We start from the raw sequence: 20,506 nt of genomic DNA on the forward strand, positions 1-20,506 counted from the left end.
TTTACACACTATACTTCTTTTTAAAACACATCAGGTAAGTGAAAATCACCTAGTAGCACTCAAACTTATAAGAATGTTTGAGGAATACAGACCCTCCCAGGCAAACAAAAAACTGAGGCCCACATAAGTTTGTCTAAGGAAATTAGTCCATTGGGAAGCCTGAAGACCGACGCATGTTCTCTACCACAGCGTGTGACGCGGCGCTGTTTGGCTTATGAACACCAAACATAGCCCATTAGTCACTGTGGACTGAAGTGAAAATTCCCAATCAAGGCAATGTATACAGTATTAACCAAAGCACTAAATAATCCATGGTAAAGATCGGGCAAATTCACTCCCCAGATACAATTCACGGGCTGTTTCCACACCTCCAAAACACAGTTACAATGAATGTTTATCCTATTGACCCACTTCCTTAGCACACACTTTGTTCTTATTTATCTATTTTCATTCACACTTCAATAATTTTTTTCTACCTTACCTACCCCAACTTTGTACCATCAAATCCCTCATTATCTGTTCCATCAGGCCACTCTTCGATACTCTCTCACCCTCTAATACCCCTGTCATTGATTTTTTCCTACTCATGCATCTTCATGGGGACCACAAATTTCACAGGTGGAGCGGTTTGACTTTTCAGCTTTCTAACAGATCCTGGGAAAGTATAGCCAAAATTTAAGTTTAGATAAGTTGTCAATTATGATTTCTTATAGCTTAAAAATAGTCATTTAACAGTTTTAAAGCCCATTACAGTTTTACAAATAACTCACATTTTAATTTTATTTTATTCTTACAAGATCCAAGCCTGATGGATAACGTGGTTATTGCCACTGTGCCCATTAGTAGACAAGTCGCCAAGTTTGAGGCAACACTCAGTGGCGAGTTCACAGTTCCTGTAACCTTAAAATAAGTAGCTTTCAGGGCTACTTTGGAGATTTCGTTGTTGTTGCTATTTTTTCTGAAGTTGACACACCCGCCTATGACACTATGAAAAGTTCGCTCTACCACCACTTACAGTCTTTCACATTCAGGAATAAGTTGTGAAATCTTAGAAAAGTTTTCACCAAAGAATGCCAGCATCATACAGCGAAGCATCAGGAGTTCAGTAATGGAGGGAACAGAGGTTAGGGGAAGGGCGGGTTGGTGGGTTGGTTAATTTTGTTTTGTTTTACCATGCAACGATGTCTTCTTTTATGTGTGGATTTTCCCCAGCAGGAAGAAGGGGTACAGGGGAGAAAATTCACCCATCCATTTTTTTTTATTTTTATTGTTATTCAATTACAGTTGTATGCCTTTTCTCCCTATCCATCCATTCTTCCAGTCATTTTTTCTCAACCCCTGTCTTATTGGGCTTGTTGTTGTAGGTGAACTGTCAGAGATAATAAACTTAGCATTAGTCAAGATATGAGAGAGCCAGGATAGAGGTCTCATGCCAACTGAAACCCTGATCTCTGTCTCTCTTTAAATGCACAAAGAAAACAAGAAGTGGTAACTCACAGTGAAAACCAGAATATAGGTGGGGGAAGCCAGGCAGGTCCCAGTGCCTGAAAAAGCACCCAGGGGCTGACATAAGATGTTCTTCTCCCTTGGCTGCTGGCCTTGCTATTAATACATATTTACAGAGTGAATAAGAGAATGATTGGTTATACTTGAGACACCTGTAGTAAAACCAAACTATGAATCTGTCAGCACAACCCCTTCTGCTTCCCCCACCTCATCGTCCCTCATCTTGCCCCACCCTCTCTCTCCCTTACCACATGGCAGTGGAGACATGTGCTGCCTTGTATGGTCAGTCTGAGGACCAAGCCCTTTCCCTACTTGCTGGCATTCTTCCCTGAGATTAGTTAAGGCAAAAGTTATTACATTTCTATTTCTCCTGAAGGACACTATAAATTGTTTGAGCTTCTTCTACTTAGACCACATTAAACAAAGTTGAAAGACCTGTTTTTCCTTTCTTGCTCATTTTGCGTTTCATTTGCATTGCATTTGTGAAGCCAGAGTGGTCATGAGTGTGTGAGTGTGTGTGTGTTTACACATCTATATTTGAACTGATGGAGAGGAAAGGCCAGGAGAAAATAAATAAAGTCCCTCAATAGTTTCAAATTCTTCTTTAAAGATAGAGAGGGGGTGGGAGTTAATAAGAGTATAAAGTACTTTCAAAGTATTTGTGAGACTTTCCTTAAAATGAAGTTTTGTGAGAATCTATTGGTAGTCTCAAAGTAATAGGAAATTGAAATGAGTATATGTTTCTAAGGTTATATATTTTAAGTACTATACATTCTCTAGAATGATTAGAAATACTTAGTATTGTAAGTACTTTATTTTTAAATCACATATGATAAGGACTTATCTGCCTGGGGACTAGAACACCCATAAGTCTACATGATTTTTACATAGCCCCTAGAACACTAGAAAGTCTTCAGAATAATCCAGGCTCTAAGTCAATTACAGTAAATCCTCACTGAATGTCAGTAGGCTCTGCAACTTTAAACAAAATCACATATAACAAAACAAATTTTACTATAGGCTAATTGATATAAACAAGAGTTTATAAGGATTTTAGGGAATTTCACAATCTCATCAACATTGAACATGACATTGGACTAATGACATTATTCAAAGAACTACTGTATGTCTTTGACTATTTTTTTCTTGACCATATACTGTATATTGTGGTTATCAGTTCTTTCCTTTATAGCTGCAAACACACAGCAAAGTATTTTTTGATAGAATGAGGTATCCATTGGAACAAACTGTTTTGACTTTGTTAGTTCTCATTACATTTCCTTCACACAAGAACTAATCTATTTCCTTTTAATGGGATGTTAGGTTGACTCACAATGCCTGGGGGAAAATGAGGTTACTTTGAAAGTCTATATTAAAATGTCCTATCTGTAGCACATTAATTGTGGGCATTATGATTTGTGAGAACCATTACGTGCCACATAGATGAGTCCTCTTTGCTTCTGACCTCTCTGGGTACAGAACCTCCTCCCCAACCCCAGGGGTTCAAACTTCTGGCTGCAGATAGAGCCTTCCCCAAGGTGAATGATGCCCAGTGAGTAAGGTTAAAATCATAGGTTTACAGGCACGCTCTTCTAAAGAAACTTTCTGAAAGGCAAAAGAGCTCACAGGCTGTGAGATGCTAGCTACAAAATGTAATAAAATCGCCTTTTAGAGAATTTGTGTGGTTCAGTGATTTTAGTCCAACAAATGTGAGCATCTTGTCAGCTTGTCCCAATCTCCTGAGGCTGCAGTGGAGCCAAAAATCTCCTGAGCCAAGCTTTCTCGCAAGATTTCCTGTACTTCCTGTTTCTATGTGAGCCAGAAATACCATGAGAATGACCTTTCTTGTGGTATTTTTGCACTTCTACCCTTGGATGAAGAGAATCCCATATTGGGGGGATTTTTTTTTAATTGTACAACATTTTCAGTTTTTAAATTTTCAAATGAAGTAACTTCCTCCTTGCGAATGAAAATTTGAAATGGTGTTTGCTTGGCCCTAACTCATCTCCAGTGGGAAGTATTCACGTTCAGTGACCCAACGGTTTGCAACTTTTCTAAGGTATTTTTTACAAGGAAACATGTAAAACAATATAGAGACTACAGTGGAAACTTATATGCTTGGATTTTTTTAAAATGTTACTCTTGAAGCAATGTGCAATGAAGAATTGTATGCTTAATATGTTAGTGTATGTGACATATTATATCATATATTTGTTTTCTTTGTTCTTAACCCCTTTGTTCCGAGGGTCAGGATATCCTGATGCTAAGTACTATTGCAAAAAAAAGAAAAAAAAACTGAACAAAAATAAAAATAGTCAAACACTTAGGGGACTCTTCAGTTGTTATGTCAAGGAAGTTTGTGACTGAGGAGTGAGTTTAAGACATTATTCAGGAAATATGCTAATAGAGTACAATAGCCTACATGTGCCTATTAAATAAAACAGTCTGGATTCTAGAGAGGCATAATGCTCCCACTCTGATAGAAAGTAAGATAAGGGCTGGAAAGGCTGTCCAAAGTGGTAGAAGTACCATACAGATGCTTAACTCCTTTCATCTCTTCACAAAAAGGGAAATTTTTAAAGGCATACCTTTCCTGTAAGTGGATCACTGATTATTCTCCAATTGGGTTATATGAATATCGGGTTGTGATAGGAAGAGCTGTCTGATTAATATTTTAATAAATAAATTCATAAGCAGCAGTGTCTTCAAGGTCACTACTATTGTAATCTATTATTGTTTTACACCCTCAAAGGACGTCGACCCTTCTTTGTCTATTAGTAAGTTTGCTGGTGTACTTTTCCATCCAGAGAAAAAAGAAAAGCCACTGAATTCTGTGTGGAAAACTAGACTTACTAACCATGGTTTTAGAGGAATAATAATGACAACAAAATTACAGTAGCCTTTACTGGTTTCAACTTCTAAAAACTGAGATGAAGGCAGTGAAAATAAAATACACCCTCCAATGGCCTTCCCCCTCTCCCCCAAGTCTCCTCCTCCCTCCTCTAAGGAAACATCAAATGATTGTATGACAAACCAGCCCCGACAGAAACGTAGAGCAGGAGCGACAGATTGTGCATCAGCAAAATAACTTCAGCAAAATACACTGCCAAGCAAAATAAAACACTTTCCAATGCAGAGAAAGACAGGATTGTTGCAATGGCCCCCAAGAAAACAGGAGCTATCCACGTGAATGTTCAAGTTCAAATTGTTCCCGCAAACCCAATTTGCTGGCAAAAGTGCCAAATACAATACCACCCCACTTTCATTTATGTCCAGAGCTTTTCACACAAGCTATAGGGGGCATCCCCTTTATTGTATGTCGTCTGACTCCCAAGATTAGAGCCTCCAGCTCTGTGTGGAGGGACCCAAGACATGTGACCCATGATTGTCCCCAACTGAACCACCAGTCTCAGTGGGGGCACAGCAGTTAGTGGCCCAAATATTAAGTCCATGTGCTCTGTCTCTGGAAAGTGAATCTTCAACATTCTCTTTTCTTTTCACTGCCACTTATGCCCCCTACGAATATCCTTAAAATTGTCATTAGCACTTTCTTCTATAATGGGTCTTTAACAATCCCAAACTGTGTGTTCAGAAGATGCCACCTTATGGCACGTTTGCATGAGAATCTTGATACTTCCCTAGTTTACTTCTTTTGGAGTTAGCTTTGGAATGTGATTCAATGTTATTTCCCTTCCAACTGAGGGCAGCTGAGGTTACAAACGGATTTGACTAATAGGCCAAAACCCAGTTAGGCTTGCTGAGAAGCAAATGACAGCAAAAGGGGAGGGGTATGGAGAAGGGCTGCCTGGGAACTGTGGTACTGAGGATCAACCCAAGAGCCTTCTGAAAAACCTCATCCCTGCAGTCCGTAGTGGACGGGCAGGTGGCCCCCAGCCCGACCTTCCAGAGAGAAGCAGCTGCAAATTGGTTCTGCGAGTGCTCAGTTTTGTGAGAGCTCCTTGAAGTTTGCGGGGCTGGAGCCAGGGAAGCTTCGCAGCTTCCTGCACCCATGGGGGTGACTCCTTACCTGACACCCCGCATAACTGGCCTCTGGGGGACCCCTCTGAGAAGCTGGTAAAGGGTAACCCACTTCTTGCCTGAAGTCCTTAATGCTAAACAAGCCACTCGGCAAACTTTGACAAGCACCAAAAGAGAACTGAGAACAAATAAATCAGAAGAAGAGGAAAAGCAAACGCTGAAACCTCGATGGCTTTTTCCCCTGCTGTCGTTCCAGCTGTAGCCTGGGATTAATTAAGTGCTGTGAAGTCAGTGCCGGGGAGAGAAGGGAAAAAAAATGCTTTCTATCTCTAAGGAAGGAGTACAGTATCAGTTCTCACCAGTGAGAAACCTTGGGAAGTGAATCGCTGTCGCCGGCAGTGTTTGTGGAGGGACTGGAGGGACAGGGTGGCTGTGCCAGGCTGGCAGAGGCTTGCCTTTCCAAAGCTGGAGAGGATTTCACGGGGGTTCTCCTTCCCGTGCCTGGGAAGAATTTCCCCTCTGGTAGCTGCAGCCGCCGCGGCAGCAGCCCTACCTCCTGTTCGGGGGAACAGGGCAGAATGCCTGTGCTCCAGCGCTATTTCCACTCGGCAGAGCTAGGCAGAAGGTGGACAGCCCCAGAAGGTGTGCTGCCCTCCTCCCCGGGCAGCCGGCCGGGGTGCCAGCAGGGGCCGCTGCCCTGGGACTTGCCCAAGATGATCAGGATGGTCAAGCTGGTTTGGAAATCCAAAAGTGAGCTGCAGGCGACCAAACAGAGAGGCATTCTGGAGAATGAAGATGCTCTCCACAGCTTCCCAGGTAACTGTGAGGTGTGAAAGGTAGCAGAGCAGGATCTTATTACTTTCAGTCCCTTCCTTGGAGAGCTCAAGTCTTAAAAATGGGAAAAGGCAGGCAGACGGACTGTACGGCAGAGGGTTCGAGGGCTATGACTAATGAATGTTTGCTCTATTATAGAAATGCATCTTAAAGTTGAGTGATGTGGTAGGAGGAGCATTAATAGCCTGAAAATTAAGAACCCTGGGCCCTAGGCTCAGCTCACCACTTGTTTGCCCTGTGGCTAAAACAAATGACATTTCCTGAGCTTCAGTCCCCGGAAGGTGGGGCTGGGATTGGATGCTCTTTAATGTCCATTTTTGCCTCTGCAATTTCACGCTGACGAGTCAGAGTTATCTCCGAGAAATTATTCATCTTGGGTTGCTTTTTATAAAGCTTTATGTAAAGTAAAATATATTTTCCAATGTTTAACTATGAAACTGCAGCAGGTTTGAGTGATCCCGGGACTGAGTTTGGCCTGGAAGATTTTTATGTCCAGAGAAAGTTGGTAAACTTCTTTGCCTCAGTTTCCCCTTTCCACAAACGGCAGTAACACAAATTCCCTCATGGATGTCAGGAAAAAATTGTCACTCACAAATGTGAAAGTGGGTCACTGGGGCTTTGTCACGTTCTAAGAATGTGTTGTGTTTGGGACAGTCGTGGAGGACTTTGCTGAGTTTCTAACAGTGGGCACTGCACCCACAAAGCTACCTGGGAGCCCTTGGGGCTGTGACCATGCCATAAACCAAGAATGTATGCAGGGTGCCGTCTCCTTCAGGAAGATGTTGGTAGATATCTGGAAAGTGGTGGTTCACTTTAGAAGAACGAGTAGGAGGAGTGTGTATTTATGCATTTGAAGTCTTGGCTAGCCCTGACATCCCATTGATGGGGAGAGGTGGGCGACTAGATGGAAAAGATAAACCAAAAATTACCTCTCTCTTTCTCGTGGAAAGAGACTAGGACATCAAAACTCGGCAAATTTTGTTTTTAATGATTTACAAAGAAATTTTTTTAAATGATATGATAATCTAAAAAATAGTTATTATTTAAAAAATAATGCTCTGGGGAGGAAAAAGATTTTGAAGGAAGAAAAACACAACAGAGTTAGTCATTATAAACAAGGAGCACTTAGGAAAGAGAAGGAAACCAATAGGACTGAGGTTTATGTGGCAACGAGGAGATGGGTGCCCAGCGAAGTGGGTCTTGGTCAGAAGGAATTAGGTAATGCTCAAGGAATTCCACATTTCATGCTAGTAGTACAAGAAAAATGGAAAAACCCACCTAGGCAGAAAAGTTAACTGTACACTTGAACTATTACCACTCTTGGTTTGTTTCAGTATATTAAATGATTAAGATGCAAATTTCAAATTACACCTTGATAGAACTACCTAATTTGGCTATGGGGCTAGGTGTATATTATTATTTTGTTGTATGTTAGTGGGTGTCTACCTCCTGAAAAAGCAATACTGTGGAGAACTCCTGTAACTTTTTATCACTTAAAAGGTACATTTTTCTGGATGTTAAAAAAATCGAGCTCGTTGAGTCTTAATATGCCCTGGACTCACTTTAAATGTAATATGTCTCAGTGACCACTTTGGTTTCCAGGAAGGCTCCATTTCAACACTTCCCAAAGAATGTCTGCTTGCTTCCTCTTCTTCCTCCCCTGCCTTCCCACACTCAAGGCTCACACTTCCTATCATAACCATAAAGCCTTATCATCCATGTTAGCAGCATGAGGCCGTATGATAAAGCCCTCAAAGGCAAGTAGCTTCGCCTTCCAATGTTGTCTCATACGTCCTCTCTCATCTTGTTCCTGATGCTGCATTCTCTCCTCCCATCGGATGCCCTTCAGCTGAGCCATCTTCACCACAGTAGCCTGCCAATAAGGGACACAGGAACACTTGTAAAATAGTCCCACAAATTGGACATTTTTCCATTTTTAGAAAGTGATGATGTAAGCTGATTTTCATTCTTGTGTAGAGGTTTATGTTAGAAAGCACCTCAAAAAACAAAAACAAAAAACCATTAAACCAAATGGTAATCTCAATTTCTCTCTCTGTCTCTCTCTCTTTGTCTCTCTCTCTCTCTGTCTCCCTCTCTCTCTCTCTCTCACACACACACATACCTGACCCTTATCTCAGAACCCTCAAACAATTTTTCCTTCAGCAATACTAAACAACTTGCTCTTCCTCAAATGCATCATGTAGTACCCTGCCTCTGAGCCTTGCCTTGTGCTTGCCATGTCTTTCTTTGACTCAGCCAACTGAAAATGTTCTGTTCAAACTACAAAGTCCAGCTCATGCAGTTCAAGCACCTTCTTCTTTGTGGTGACTTTCCTGTCTCTACTTCTGCCCCCACTTTCTCCCACAGTCACTTATTCTTTTCTTTACTATCTTTACCTGTGGGAACTTAATATATCACAGTTATAACCCACAGTATTTCTGCCATGTTAGTAACCAAAAACAGGAAAGTTAAACCGTATGACATTCTATGCATATTTTGACTGCTGTCTGTAATGGATAAATAGGTTTACATTTTTAAAAACCATGAAATTACAGAAATTCTGTATAGAATCAACAATATATAAAGGACTTTAGAGACATGTCTACGTTTCTTAATAATATGCATTTAACCTTAAAGTTTTTCACTTTTCTTTTCCTTAGTGAAGGGCACCGTTATTTTTGCTCACACTTCCTAGGCAAGACTGGAACATTGTTTCTCCCAAATGAAACAGGAGAGTATTCTGAGATTTTGCTTAGGTAATAAAGGGGGAGAGTAAAAGGATTTGAAGGAAAATAAGTACATAAATCTGTGTTTGTGAGGGATTTAAGATGCAGTACACTGAACTGTGAGTGATGGAAGGTGGAAGCAAGCAATGTCCCCTGAAGAGAATGAGAAAGTGCTAGAGAGGAGGTGACGAATGTGAACTGTCCTGCCATCTTCATATGAGCATTTACTGGAGACTGTTGGTGACAATTCAAAGCAAAAGGTTTGTGGAAGAAATCGTGTGACAGGAGAAAGAGAGGCTCGCCATTTTGACATGTCGGGGGCGGGCATCTCGGTGTGCCCCTGAGCTGGGCTTCAGCGGTTCACCCTGGAGAGAGACTTTGGAGGCTGTCGATTGGCACGCCCAAAGTCAGAGCATCACTTGGGTTCACTGAATCGTGCCTGATTGCTACATTTTATTAATAGTCACATCATTTTCCCTTTCTGAAGAAAATGAAGGACGGCCTAATTATCTAGTTAACACTAGATCCAGTGAACTGTTCGGAGAGACTGAACAACTTGTCCAGGGTCACACATTGGCACTGTGACAGAACCAGACTGGGATCTCAATTTGCCCATATCTAGTCCACAAAACTAGCACGATGAGGGCACATTCTAGGTAATTTATACTTAAGCCAAGATATGTCTTTATTGATTATACGTAGAAGGGCAAACATGGGAACTCATAAATCTTGGTCAAACCAGAAGAATAGTATTAGCATGCAAAATAAGTCAAAAGGATTGTATTTCCTCTAGATTTTTCTACTTATTTTGTGGGCTTTAGTTTTAGACCCACGCTTCAAGGGGTGGGAAGGTCAGAGAAAGATCCCCGTTTATTATCGATAGAAAGTAAGCTGCAGGGGTATCCACCCTGTGGCCCACGGGCTGCATGCAGCCCAGGATGGCTGTGGATGAGGCCAAACACAAAACCTTAAATTTGCCTAAAGCATTATGAAATTTTTTTCTCATTACATGTTGCATTGTATTTAATGTGTGGACCAAGACAATTCTTCTTCTCCCAGTGTGGTGCAGAGATGCCAAGAGGTTGGATGCCCCTGAAAAGTTTAGAGCATAGTGGTGAGAGCTTGCCCAGAGATTGGAGAGTGGAAATAGGGAAGACGGGTGGGAAATAAATACATGGTTTCTCAAATGCTGTGAGTGCAAAGGTTATCCTAATTGTGATTCTAGTCAGCAATCTGTGTAAGACTAGACATCCCCTAGCAGACTTGTTCTTGGTTGAAAAAATAATTTGATTTTGGAATTCAACCAAATAACTGCAAGCTCTGCAGCTATGGGACTTACCTTTCATTTTGGTGTCCCTGGTTTAAATTTTGCATTGCATTTTACTTATTTATTAAGCTTGTTCCCATTTCAATAACCTTTGATTTCAGAAAAATATAAAAACACACAGCTCCCTCAAACAAATAATTTATTTTCCCCATAGCTATTTTACTTGTCCTGCCTTTCAAAAATACAAATATCAGAAATTTGCTTTATACTCAGCCCTTAAATCAAACAACTTCAGATAAGAAACTCACCAAAAGAATTCTCTGATTCCAGCACTATACAGTTCAAATTGACACTTAAAGAGCTATGTTAAATATCTCAAGTATCAAGCATGATATAAATTAAACATATTGAAGACAGAACACTTTATAATGCAAAGAGCACTATTGGATGCTTAGTGTATACAGGGATTCAGAGATGAATCAAGGGCTTAATGAGAGAAGAACAATTACAAATTTATGAATCAGAATTCCGTATACAACTTCAACGTGAAAACAAACGCTTGTTAGTTTAAACCTCTATGTCAACTAAAACTACTTGCCATACTGGTAAAATACAAAAACACTTGTAAAAATTCAAACACACTTTCAAATACTCATCTATATTAATGATTTCACTCAAAGCAAGACAAATTGCTGTGCTCAAAGAATCAGTCTTAACAGTAGGTAAGTCGGCATTAATTCATAACATTTGTCTAAAACTACTTCCTGTACATGTTAGCCTGCATTCAATCTGTAGCTATACTGGATAATAATCATTGACGATTTAATCATTCCTTTAAATGTGAACATAAAATTCAGTCAAAACTATAACACATCATCTCCCCTTGAACCAAACCTGTTCTTTTACCTGACTTTCTTGTTTCCATAAATGACATCACCCCTGCAGAAGCCCAGTCCACAACTGTTCTATCATAGAACCAATAACAACTGGTTCTAAATACATAAGACTGGTTAAGAATATCAGAGTGTTGTTGCAGTGTTGAGATTTAAAAAAAAATTTTAGCATTTTTTTATTGTTGTTCAGTTACAGTTGTCCCCATTTTCCCCCATTGCTTTCACCTGCCCCATCCAGCCCCCACTCCCAAAGACAACCCCCTCCCTATTGTCCTTGTCCATGGGTCCTTTGTACATGTATGTCCCCTTCTTTCCCTCGTTAGCCCCCTTCCCCTACCCTCTGGTCCCTGTCAGTTTGTTCTTTATTTCCGTGTCTCTGATTCTTTATTGCTTATTTGTTTGTTTTGTGAATTAGGTTCCTTTTATAGGTGAAATCATATGGTATTTTTCTGTCACTGCCTGGCTTATTTCACTTAACATAAGGCTCTTTCAGTTCCATCCCTGCTGTAGCAAAGGGTAGGAGTTCTTTCTGTCTTTCTGCTGTGTAGTATTCAATTGTGTAAATGTACCACAGTTTTTTGATTCACTCATTAACTGACGGGCACTTAGGATGTTTCCAGCACTTGGCTATTGTAAATAATGCTGCTATGAACACTGGGGTTCACGGGTTCTTTTGAATTGGTATTTTGGAATTCTTAGGGTATAATCCCACTCTGTTTTTAGGTTTTTGAGGAAATTCCATACTGTTTTCCACAGTGGCTGCACCAGTCTGTATTCCCACCAACAGTGCACTAGGGTTCCCTTTTCTTCACATCCTCACCAGCACTTGTTTGTTGATTTGTTTATGATGGCCATTCTGACTGGTGTGAAGTGGTATCTAACTGTGGGCTTAATATGCATCTGTGTGGTGGCTAGTGATGTTGAGCATCCTTTCATATGTCTCTGGGCCCTCTGTATGTCCTCCTTGGAGAAGTGTCTGTTCAGGTCCAATGCCCATTTTTTAATTGGATTGTTTGTCTTCCTGATGTGGAGTCATGTGAGTTCTTTATATATTTTGGAGATCAAACCCTTATCCGAGGTATCATTGGCAAATATGTTTTCCCATATGGTTGGTTCCATTTCATTTTGCTGATGTTTTCTTTAGCCATGCGAAGCTTTTCAATTTGATGTAGTCCCAATTGTTTATTCTTTCCTTTATATTCCTTGCCCTAGGGGACATATCGGTGAAAATATTGCTGCATGGATGGATATTGCTGGAATTTTCCTGCCTATGTTCTCCCCTAGGAATTGTATGGTGTCATGATTTATATTTAATCCATCATGAGTTTATTTTTGTGCATGGTGTAAGTTGGTGGTCTCATTTCATTTTTTGCATGTACCTGTCCAGCTCTCCCAACACCATTTGTGGAAGAGGCTGTTTTTACTCCATTTTATGCTCTTGCCCCCTTCGTCAAATATTAATTGACCAAAGAGACTTAGGTTTATTTCTGGGCTCTCTATTTTGTTCCATTGATCTATGTGTCTGTGCTTATGCCAGTACCAGACTATTTTGATTTGTGGCAGTGTTGAGATTTTAAAATGTTTTATTTTACTTATTTTTACTTATTTATTTAGTAAGTTTTAGTTTTAAATCCTGCCTCTCTATTACTGAACTGTGTGAACCTGAGCAAATCACTTCATCTCTCTCTGCCTCAGTTTCCTCTTGTATAAAAAGGAAATAACAATAACACCTCCACAAAAGGTGAGGATTAAATGAGATCATGCAAAAAAAATAAGTGCTAGAATAGAGCCTCGGCCCTACTACAATCTCAGTAAATGTTAACTCATAGCTGCTGATGTCAGAGCTGTGTTTTCACAGTTTATCTCACATTAGTGCCTACTTTCTATTCAGTGACGTGGCCCTTGGTCAAACCTCATGGTGCTTTGTCTATAATTTTGCAGGAGCCTCCAACTACAGTACGCTCTCTACCCCTCTTCTTTCTACTCTGTTATTCAGACAGATAACATCAAAAGAAAAATCAGAAGACGTCTCACCCCTCTTCAAAATCCTTCAGTGATTTTTCATTGTATGCAGAGAAAATCTAAATTCTTGTATCCTGCATTCAAAGCTCTCCCCTCTCTGGATGGAACAAGCTCATTTTCCTGCCTTATTTGTCATTCCTGCCCTCTAAGCACTTCACATCCCACCCAGACAGGACAAGCACCCCACAGCTTCCTGCTTGCTATCTGCTCATTGTTCCCAATGCCTAACTTCACTTCCCTCCATGTCCCCAACTTCTGTTATTCCTAAGACCCCACTCATATGCCCTTCCCTGCACAAAGCCTTCCTGAGATTACAGAGGAAAAGTATGTCTTTCTCTTCTGAGGGCTGACAGAACTTTCTTTGTACTTATTTCACTGGCAAATCACTTGAGTATAATTAATGTACATTTTCTTCCTTCCCTCCTATATGTATTTTCAGCTTTTTGAGAATCTGGAGAACATTCTATTCTCTTTGTGTTCTCCCTGGACTCTTTCACATGACAGCTACTCAACACACTTTGATAAGTGAAAAAGGGAAATTATCAAAAAGAATAAAATAGCTTACAAGTTATCATTAAATGCATGAATGGACTTTTTCCTAGGCACAAATTACTCAAGAAATATGAATCCTAGTTCTTCCTTTTAATGGAATCATTTTTAAACTTATATTATGCCAGAAGATCAGGATTAGTCATTATAGCTTTTAAAATAAAAGAAAAAATACACAAGAGTGAATTTCAGAACTATTAAAAATATTTAAAGTGTGTGCAAAACTAACATGAGACAGTTCTCTCTTCATATAAAGAAATTGCAATTTACTTATAATTATAAAAATTTAGAGCAAATTGAATATAAATTATGCCTTCTTTTTTATATTTTAAAATAATTGCTCTGTTCATGCATCTTGAGACATTTTCTCTCAACCGAAATTTCAAAAGTTGCTTCTTTTACAGATAACAGTCTGTATATTTCTCAATGTAATTTCAGAAATAGAATGCGGAAGGTGTGTGTTTACCCAGTCCTACAAGTGAGCTTTTGAGAGGATGGAGCTGAATGGAGGATGTTATTCCCATGTCCTTTGCTTTTTGCCTGGAAACAGTTTCTTTTTCCTTTTTTTTTTTTAATAAGACTGGTTTAACTGGACAGCAAAGCACTGACTTTTGCATCTGATTAATCTCTAAAAGGAAAACGTTAGAATTTTTAATGTAAAAAGAGCAAAAGCTCCAAGTTACTTTTAACTCGTAGAAGCAACTGAAAGTATGTGCTCTTTTCTCCTCTCTGATTATCCTTACTCTTTAATTATCAGTACACACCGCAGTACGTGGTAGGTTCTTACACTATGTCAAAATAGTTAGCAAGCTCAAAGGACGTGTGCTTTCATACAGTGCTCCAGGCTAGATGACACAGAGTGTAGACCTTATATTTTTATTTTTCTATTTATCTCTCTCTCTGCATTACCATATATTTCTCTTTAAAATTAAATTCAATTTCTAAAATACCAAGAGACCACCCCAGGAGATCAGTTTTATACCTTTACATTTGTCTTAAATTCCCTCAAATTACAAAATTATCAGATGCCCTTTCTCAGAGTACTTCTTTTCACATAAAAAATATGACATGATATTTTACGGATTACACAACAAGCCCCTGTTCTGAATATTTTAGTATTTCCCCAGCTCTGTCACACAAGCCCCGAGGGGGAGTACTAAAGAAGAACCTGAAGGTCATGGTTCCCATTAGTGAGAACAAGATAAAGCTTAAAAACTAGCTTTGTAAGCAATTAGAAGGCATAGGTGACAAAGCAGGGTTTACTCGTGTATAGCCTTAAAACTAAATCCAAAAAGTCAAGCGTAATGCAGAAAAAGTCTCTAGAGAGCAAAAGACAACTTTCAAGAGAGACTGAGTAACAGTTGTGTGTACTCGGTAGTAGAAATTGAAAGGTAAAAAAGCCAGAAAATTATAAAATAAAATCAAGATGAGACATATGAGAATGAATGTAAACTTTAATAAACGTATCAAAAAGAAAAATTAAATAACCAAAGCTAATGCGTCGCATATAATACAATAATTAGAACCTTTCCCATTGAATTCTCAGGTGTTCCCCAAACCTCTGGACCAAAGTCCAAGATTCTCTTTTTTGTTTCCTTCTCCATCTCTTTTTGGACGGCACCCAAATATCTCACATAAATCTACAGACTTGAAGAGAACTCCTGAAAACTCAAAGACATTCATTTAGAGGGTCTGTGATAAAAATTCATTCAAAAAAAGTAGATAGAATTTGCTGAAGAAAGTGATTCAGAAAGAGAAAGAAAGGGACAAGGAGAGAACCAAGTGTACAACAGCAGGGGGAAGGGAGGTGAGGTCGCTACAAAGAACCCGAATTCAAGTGTAAGAAATGCAATCAAAAACATACAGAAATGCAGAGGGGACAGTCACTGTTCAAAACACTTGTAACAGATCACAAATTTCCATACTCAAATGTGCAATAAAATGTAGCCTGTTTCTCTTCTTTAACTAATCAAACCTTCCTTTTGAGCCCATCCTAATGGGGGATAAGAAAATTTATACCTACTAATTAACAAGCTGGTGGTCAGTCTCTTCCAGGTTAAATTGCTTCTTTTGGATAAATACTTTCCTACCCTTGCTTCTCTCCAAGATGGTATCTGGGTGAGTGTGTGTCTTGGGCTCCATACATGTTTTGTCCACATGCAGCACAAGGGCCAACCAGAGACAGGGAAGCAAAGTCATATTCATCTGGCCATTGGGTTCTGCCTTGGACTCTCTTCCCCATAACTCCCTATGGTGTCGGGAGCAGATGAGCAGATGGACTCGCCCCGTGCCATTTCCTTCTTCCCAGGAGAAGGAAGCCTCAATGTAGAAGGAGCAAGAAACTACATCTGTAGGCCTAACTCTTATGTTAATGGCATCTAATAAAAAGTGTAGAGAGTTTCTTTATCTTTCCACAAGGACCAGTTCTCAAACTTATTGTTCTGTTCCAAACTCACACACAAAAACCAAGAAACAAACCAAACAAACAGAAACCTTACTATAAAGATCAAATGATGAGTATTAACTCTCTCTCTCATTCTCTTTTCATTCTTGCTGTAGCATGCCTAATCATCTACAATGGATGCCCTGGTGAGGTAGAAGGGGAAGATTGCACAGAAGAATACAAAAGTAAAAAGCACATGGATATAATACAAAAAGCATTATCTCCATTACACACTGGTTGAACTACCAGGCGCTGGCCCCTGTACTTGAGCATTGCATACTCAATAATATTTTACTTACATTCCTACACATATGCTGAGCCCAATTGTTCTACCCTCTCTATTACTTCTCCCGCTTTCTCTTAAAATGTACACACACATTTCAGCAACCATGTCAGGGCTTGGACACTGAAAAGTTCGACGGAATGACTGCGTGAAACAGGATGTGGACAAGTCACACCTTTCTGGCCAGTTTCCACATTGAAAGCTGAGGTTTCATGGCTAATGCAAATTGGAATTGTCCTAACCATGCAGCGCATTGTACTGTGGTCAGGACTGATACATTTTTGTTGCCTGAATGTGCTAATTGGAAATGTTTGAGTATTCTTATGCCCCTTCATCTCTGACCTCTAGGGAGAAGATGGGGTAGTAGACATTGGGAGAAGCAAGGGTGCCAGCGTTAACGAGGGTCACTATTTTCTTCTGGTGTTTTACCAGGGATCATTATTGCCTCTTCCATGGTAGCTGATACCCAGAAACCTCTGCCTCCTTCCCTGTCCTTCTCTCCATAACTCATTTGAAGTATAGGTCCACCTATCTTTTGCCCTCATTGTCTTCTTTAAATATTAGTTGAGTTCCATACTGATTTCCTTGGAGCAGCCTCTAATTCTACAGGACAAAAGAAAGATTTTCTTGTCAATTAAGTTGGTATATAAAATTAAGAATTGTGAAGTCACCAGATTTACAAACTCTAAAGCAAATTATTCTGTCCTTTTTAGTCCTAATTATCCTATTGTTTGTTTTGGTGAATAGCTGCACTATAGAATACAAATAGACAAAACTAGACTAATGCAAATTTTGTTTGGAAAACAAAATTTTAAGTGTCTCAAACACTCTAAAATTAATTTGAAACACTCTAGGATGTCACAGAATGTAAAATGATGTTTTAATGTTACATTCAAATATTTAGCATCTTCTATGACACAATATGTATTAATTGAGTAGAGATTTATTCCCAACTTAGAAATATAAGAAATGTAGACCTATATTGACTGGTTATTTACTCAAGATATTAAAAAATGGAAACAAATACCATATTTCAAATTTTTAGGTTTCTCTTCCAAAACAATTCAATTGAATAATTATCTTTTGAGTGTCTATTCAGAGCATAGCATTATGCCACATACCTGGGAGGAAAACAGAAGGAAAGAGGTTTTGAGCTGTTGGAAAAGACTTGCTGATATCAAGGCGGAATGGCATATGTTTTAAGATACAACAAAAATAATGCTCTGTGGGTACGTTGAGGAAGGATCATGACTGCTTCTTCAGCTAAGGTTATTTAATAATTATCATGCACCAGATACTGTCTGGTTCCTTAGAAAGTAAAAATTTACAAACCAAGAAAATTGAGGTAGATGAATAGAGATAGATAAACAGATCGATAGAGCGGGCAAGCTAGGTAGGTGACATGTTACCCTAGAAGTGCGTACACAAAGTCTGTGCCAAGAAGCCCAAGGGAGTGGCTAATTCTGTCTGCGTGGTGGGTGTTTCAGGAGTTGTCAGAGAGGAGGGGATGTTTGAGGTCCATTTCAAGGTACATTACATTTCTCCAAATGAAAAAGAGATGGAGGACACAGTAAGAATAAGAAACTGTGGGGCAACATTCAAGAAATTCAAGGGAATGCCAAGTCACGGGATAGGGAGTATGTTAGGGGAGGAAGGCTAGAGTTGAGACCAGAAAGGTAGGCTGGGGCCAGATCACACCAGGGCCTCGTTTATCTTTGCAAGGAGTGTATCCTCCAAGCAATGAGAGGCTTCAAGTAATTTCACTGGGAAGTGACATGATAAATTTTACATTTTAGAAAGTTCATTCTCTAGCAACAGTGGCTGTTAGAGAGTGGGACTTGGGGTGAGGATACTAATGGGTTTCTAACCATCAGTATGGAATTTATTGATCATATTTAATAGGTACTGAGCATTTCGAGATAATGAATATTTTTCCTTTAAATTACAAACCAACTTTTCCTAAGTGCTCTAGCATTATTTTACACAGAACCAGAAGAATAATACACACAAATCATCGAGCCAAAGCACTTTACCACTCGACACCACTCTGGCCTGAAGGATTTATATTCTGGGTGTTCTTGCATCCAGAAGTCCCATTCCAGCCCTGCTCATCTCTTCCCCAGATTCAAGACCTGACACAATCTATCCTGTCTCAGAACGGTCTGTCTTTGCCAAGTCATATTTCTTCCTCTCTTCACATTGCCATGTTTATTTAACCAAACAATTCTTTCAAGGCTAGGCCACAGGATCGATGAGAAAATGTGTAAGAAAAGCATAATATTTTATATAGTTTATAATGTAATGAGTTAGACAGAACCTCACACTCAAATACAAACCAAGTGTCATAGATACCCCGTGGGGGCTGGGAGTTAACTCACCCCTCTCTAGAGTGACCAAGGAAGGCTTTTTGTGAACTGGTCATTACAGCTACATGTTTAAGATGGTTAAGGTCTCATCAAGATATGACAAGGTACACTTCTTGGTGAAGGAATTAATGTGAATATAGGGACAAAGCCAGAAAAACACAAGAAATGATTGAGTAATGGAGATTAGTCCAGTTAGCTTATTATGATGTTTGGCATTAAGAATAGTGGGAAGCAGAGAGAAAGACATTAATGGGGCCAGGTTGCATATGGACAAGAAATCTTTACTTTTGTTAAACCACCGAAAAACTTTAAGTGGAGAAGTAGAGGTCTTTGCATTTTATAATGAAAAGTTGATCATCTCGTTAACCCAATCCATTTTTAGATAAGAAAACTGAGACCCCCAAAGAGATTACACAACATCCTTGGAGCCAGTTTGAAGTCCCCTGATGCTCAGCCATGCTGCCTGTCAAGCCCTTAATCTCTGCAACTCCAGAAATTCCTCTCTACGCGATAATCTCTCTACATCTAATTCTCTGTCTTTTCGCTCCCAAGCACTAACATCTCTGATTGTGGTATCTGAGTGTGTGATGTCCTTCTTACACAAGTAATAATTATTATATGTACCCACAAATGCATATGCATATATGTGTACACTTATTTCTCTTATTTTCAAACTTAGATTGGAAGTTGCTCTGGGCAAATCCCAAGTCTCCTCTTTGTGAATTTCCCTATCTAGATTGCCTGCAATGCACAGAAGTGAGAATTTAAACAAGATTGTGAAGTTAAAGGAAGTTGCACACAAGGCAAATAGAGAGGGTACTGCTGGTTGCTATAGCCATCAGAAATGAAGCGTTGCTATGATCCTGTTCGATAGCGCTGTTTCTGTCTGCATTGTTGCGGGGAGGTAGAGTTTCAGGGGAGTAGGCCAGGCAGAGCCAGTGCCTGGAGCTTTTGGAAATTTGGGTCTTAGTACATTTGCCCATAAACCATTAAGGATTAATTAACCTCTCAATCCCTCAGGCTCTCATTGCAAACAGGGCTGAGCTCAGAAAGCAAGTTGAAGATTTAGCAACAGTTAGGCAAAATTTTATAAAGTTCATCCCCACCCACTTTTTTTTTCAATATTTTTGCTTCTATAAAGTTTTCATGTCCCCAAAGGAAAAATGTAACCTGGGAGGTTATTTTTCCTCCAAAACTATCTCTCTCTTCTCTCAGAAGCCTTCTTGGCTGCCTACACGATGCCATTCACAGCCTGCCTGCTCATTACCACCCAAATAAGGTAACAGTTAGAAATACAATTGAAGTGGCTTCTTCGTTTTAATGAACAATAGACCTTGTTCCATTAAAAGTAACACCCTACTCTGAACCATTACAGAAACACTTTTTGATGTTTAAAAAGAAATGTCAGCAACTGTGAGGGGTTGGACAGAGCTTTCTGATGTTGTTCTTAATTATTTTTACTTCATGTTCCCTGTACCCCTGGCTCTAGCTGAGGCAGAAACAGTGAAATGCCATCAAATAACCCTCCCTCGAAGTATATTTGGCCTGACAGGAAACAGGAAATACCAGAAAAGATCACAAGAAAAGCTGTAATCATAAGATTTCTAGCCTAATTCTTTTGACGTCAGCAGTTTAGATA

At 39.6% G+C, this 20,506-nt stretch overlaps 1 protein-coding gene across 2 annotated transcripts in view; it reads left to right on the forward strand.

Annotated features, from left to right (window-relative positions):
* The window catches only part of PDE7B (phosphodiesterase 7B), a 293,650-nt gene that overhangs the window by 160,253 nt on the left and 112,891 nt on the right, over positions 1-20,506 (forward strand). Inside the window, exon 1 of one of the 2 annotated variants that reach the window (XM_024551891.4) lies at positions 5,857-6,300. The exons of the other annotated variant lie outside the window; for it this stretch is intronic. Coding sequence (XP_024407659.2) covers positions 6,063-6,300 — 238 coding nt within the window. The 5' untranslated portion in view covers positions 5,857-6,062. Of the gene's footprint in view, positions 1-5,856; positions 6,301-20,506 lie in introns of those variants that run through there. 2 annotated transcript variants of the gene reach the window in all.

The sequence above is a fragment of the Desmodus rotundus genome, chromosome 11 (assembly GCF_022682495.2).
Source record: "Desmodus rotundus isolate HL8 chromosome 11, HLdesRot8A.1, whole genome shotgun sequence".
NCBI lineage: Eukaryota > Metazoa > Chordata > Mammalia > Chiroptera > Phyllostomidae > Desmodus > Desmodus rotundus.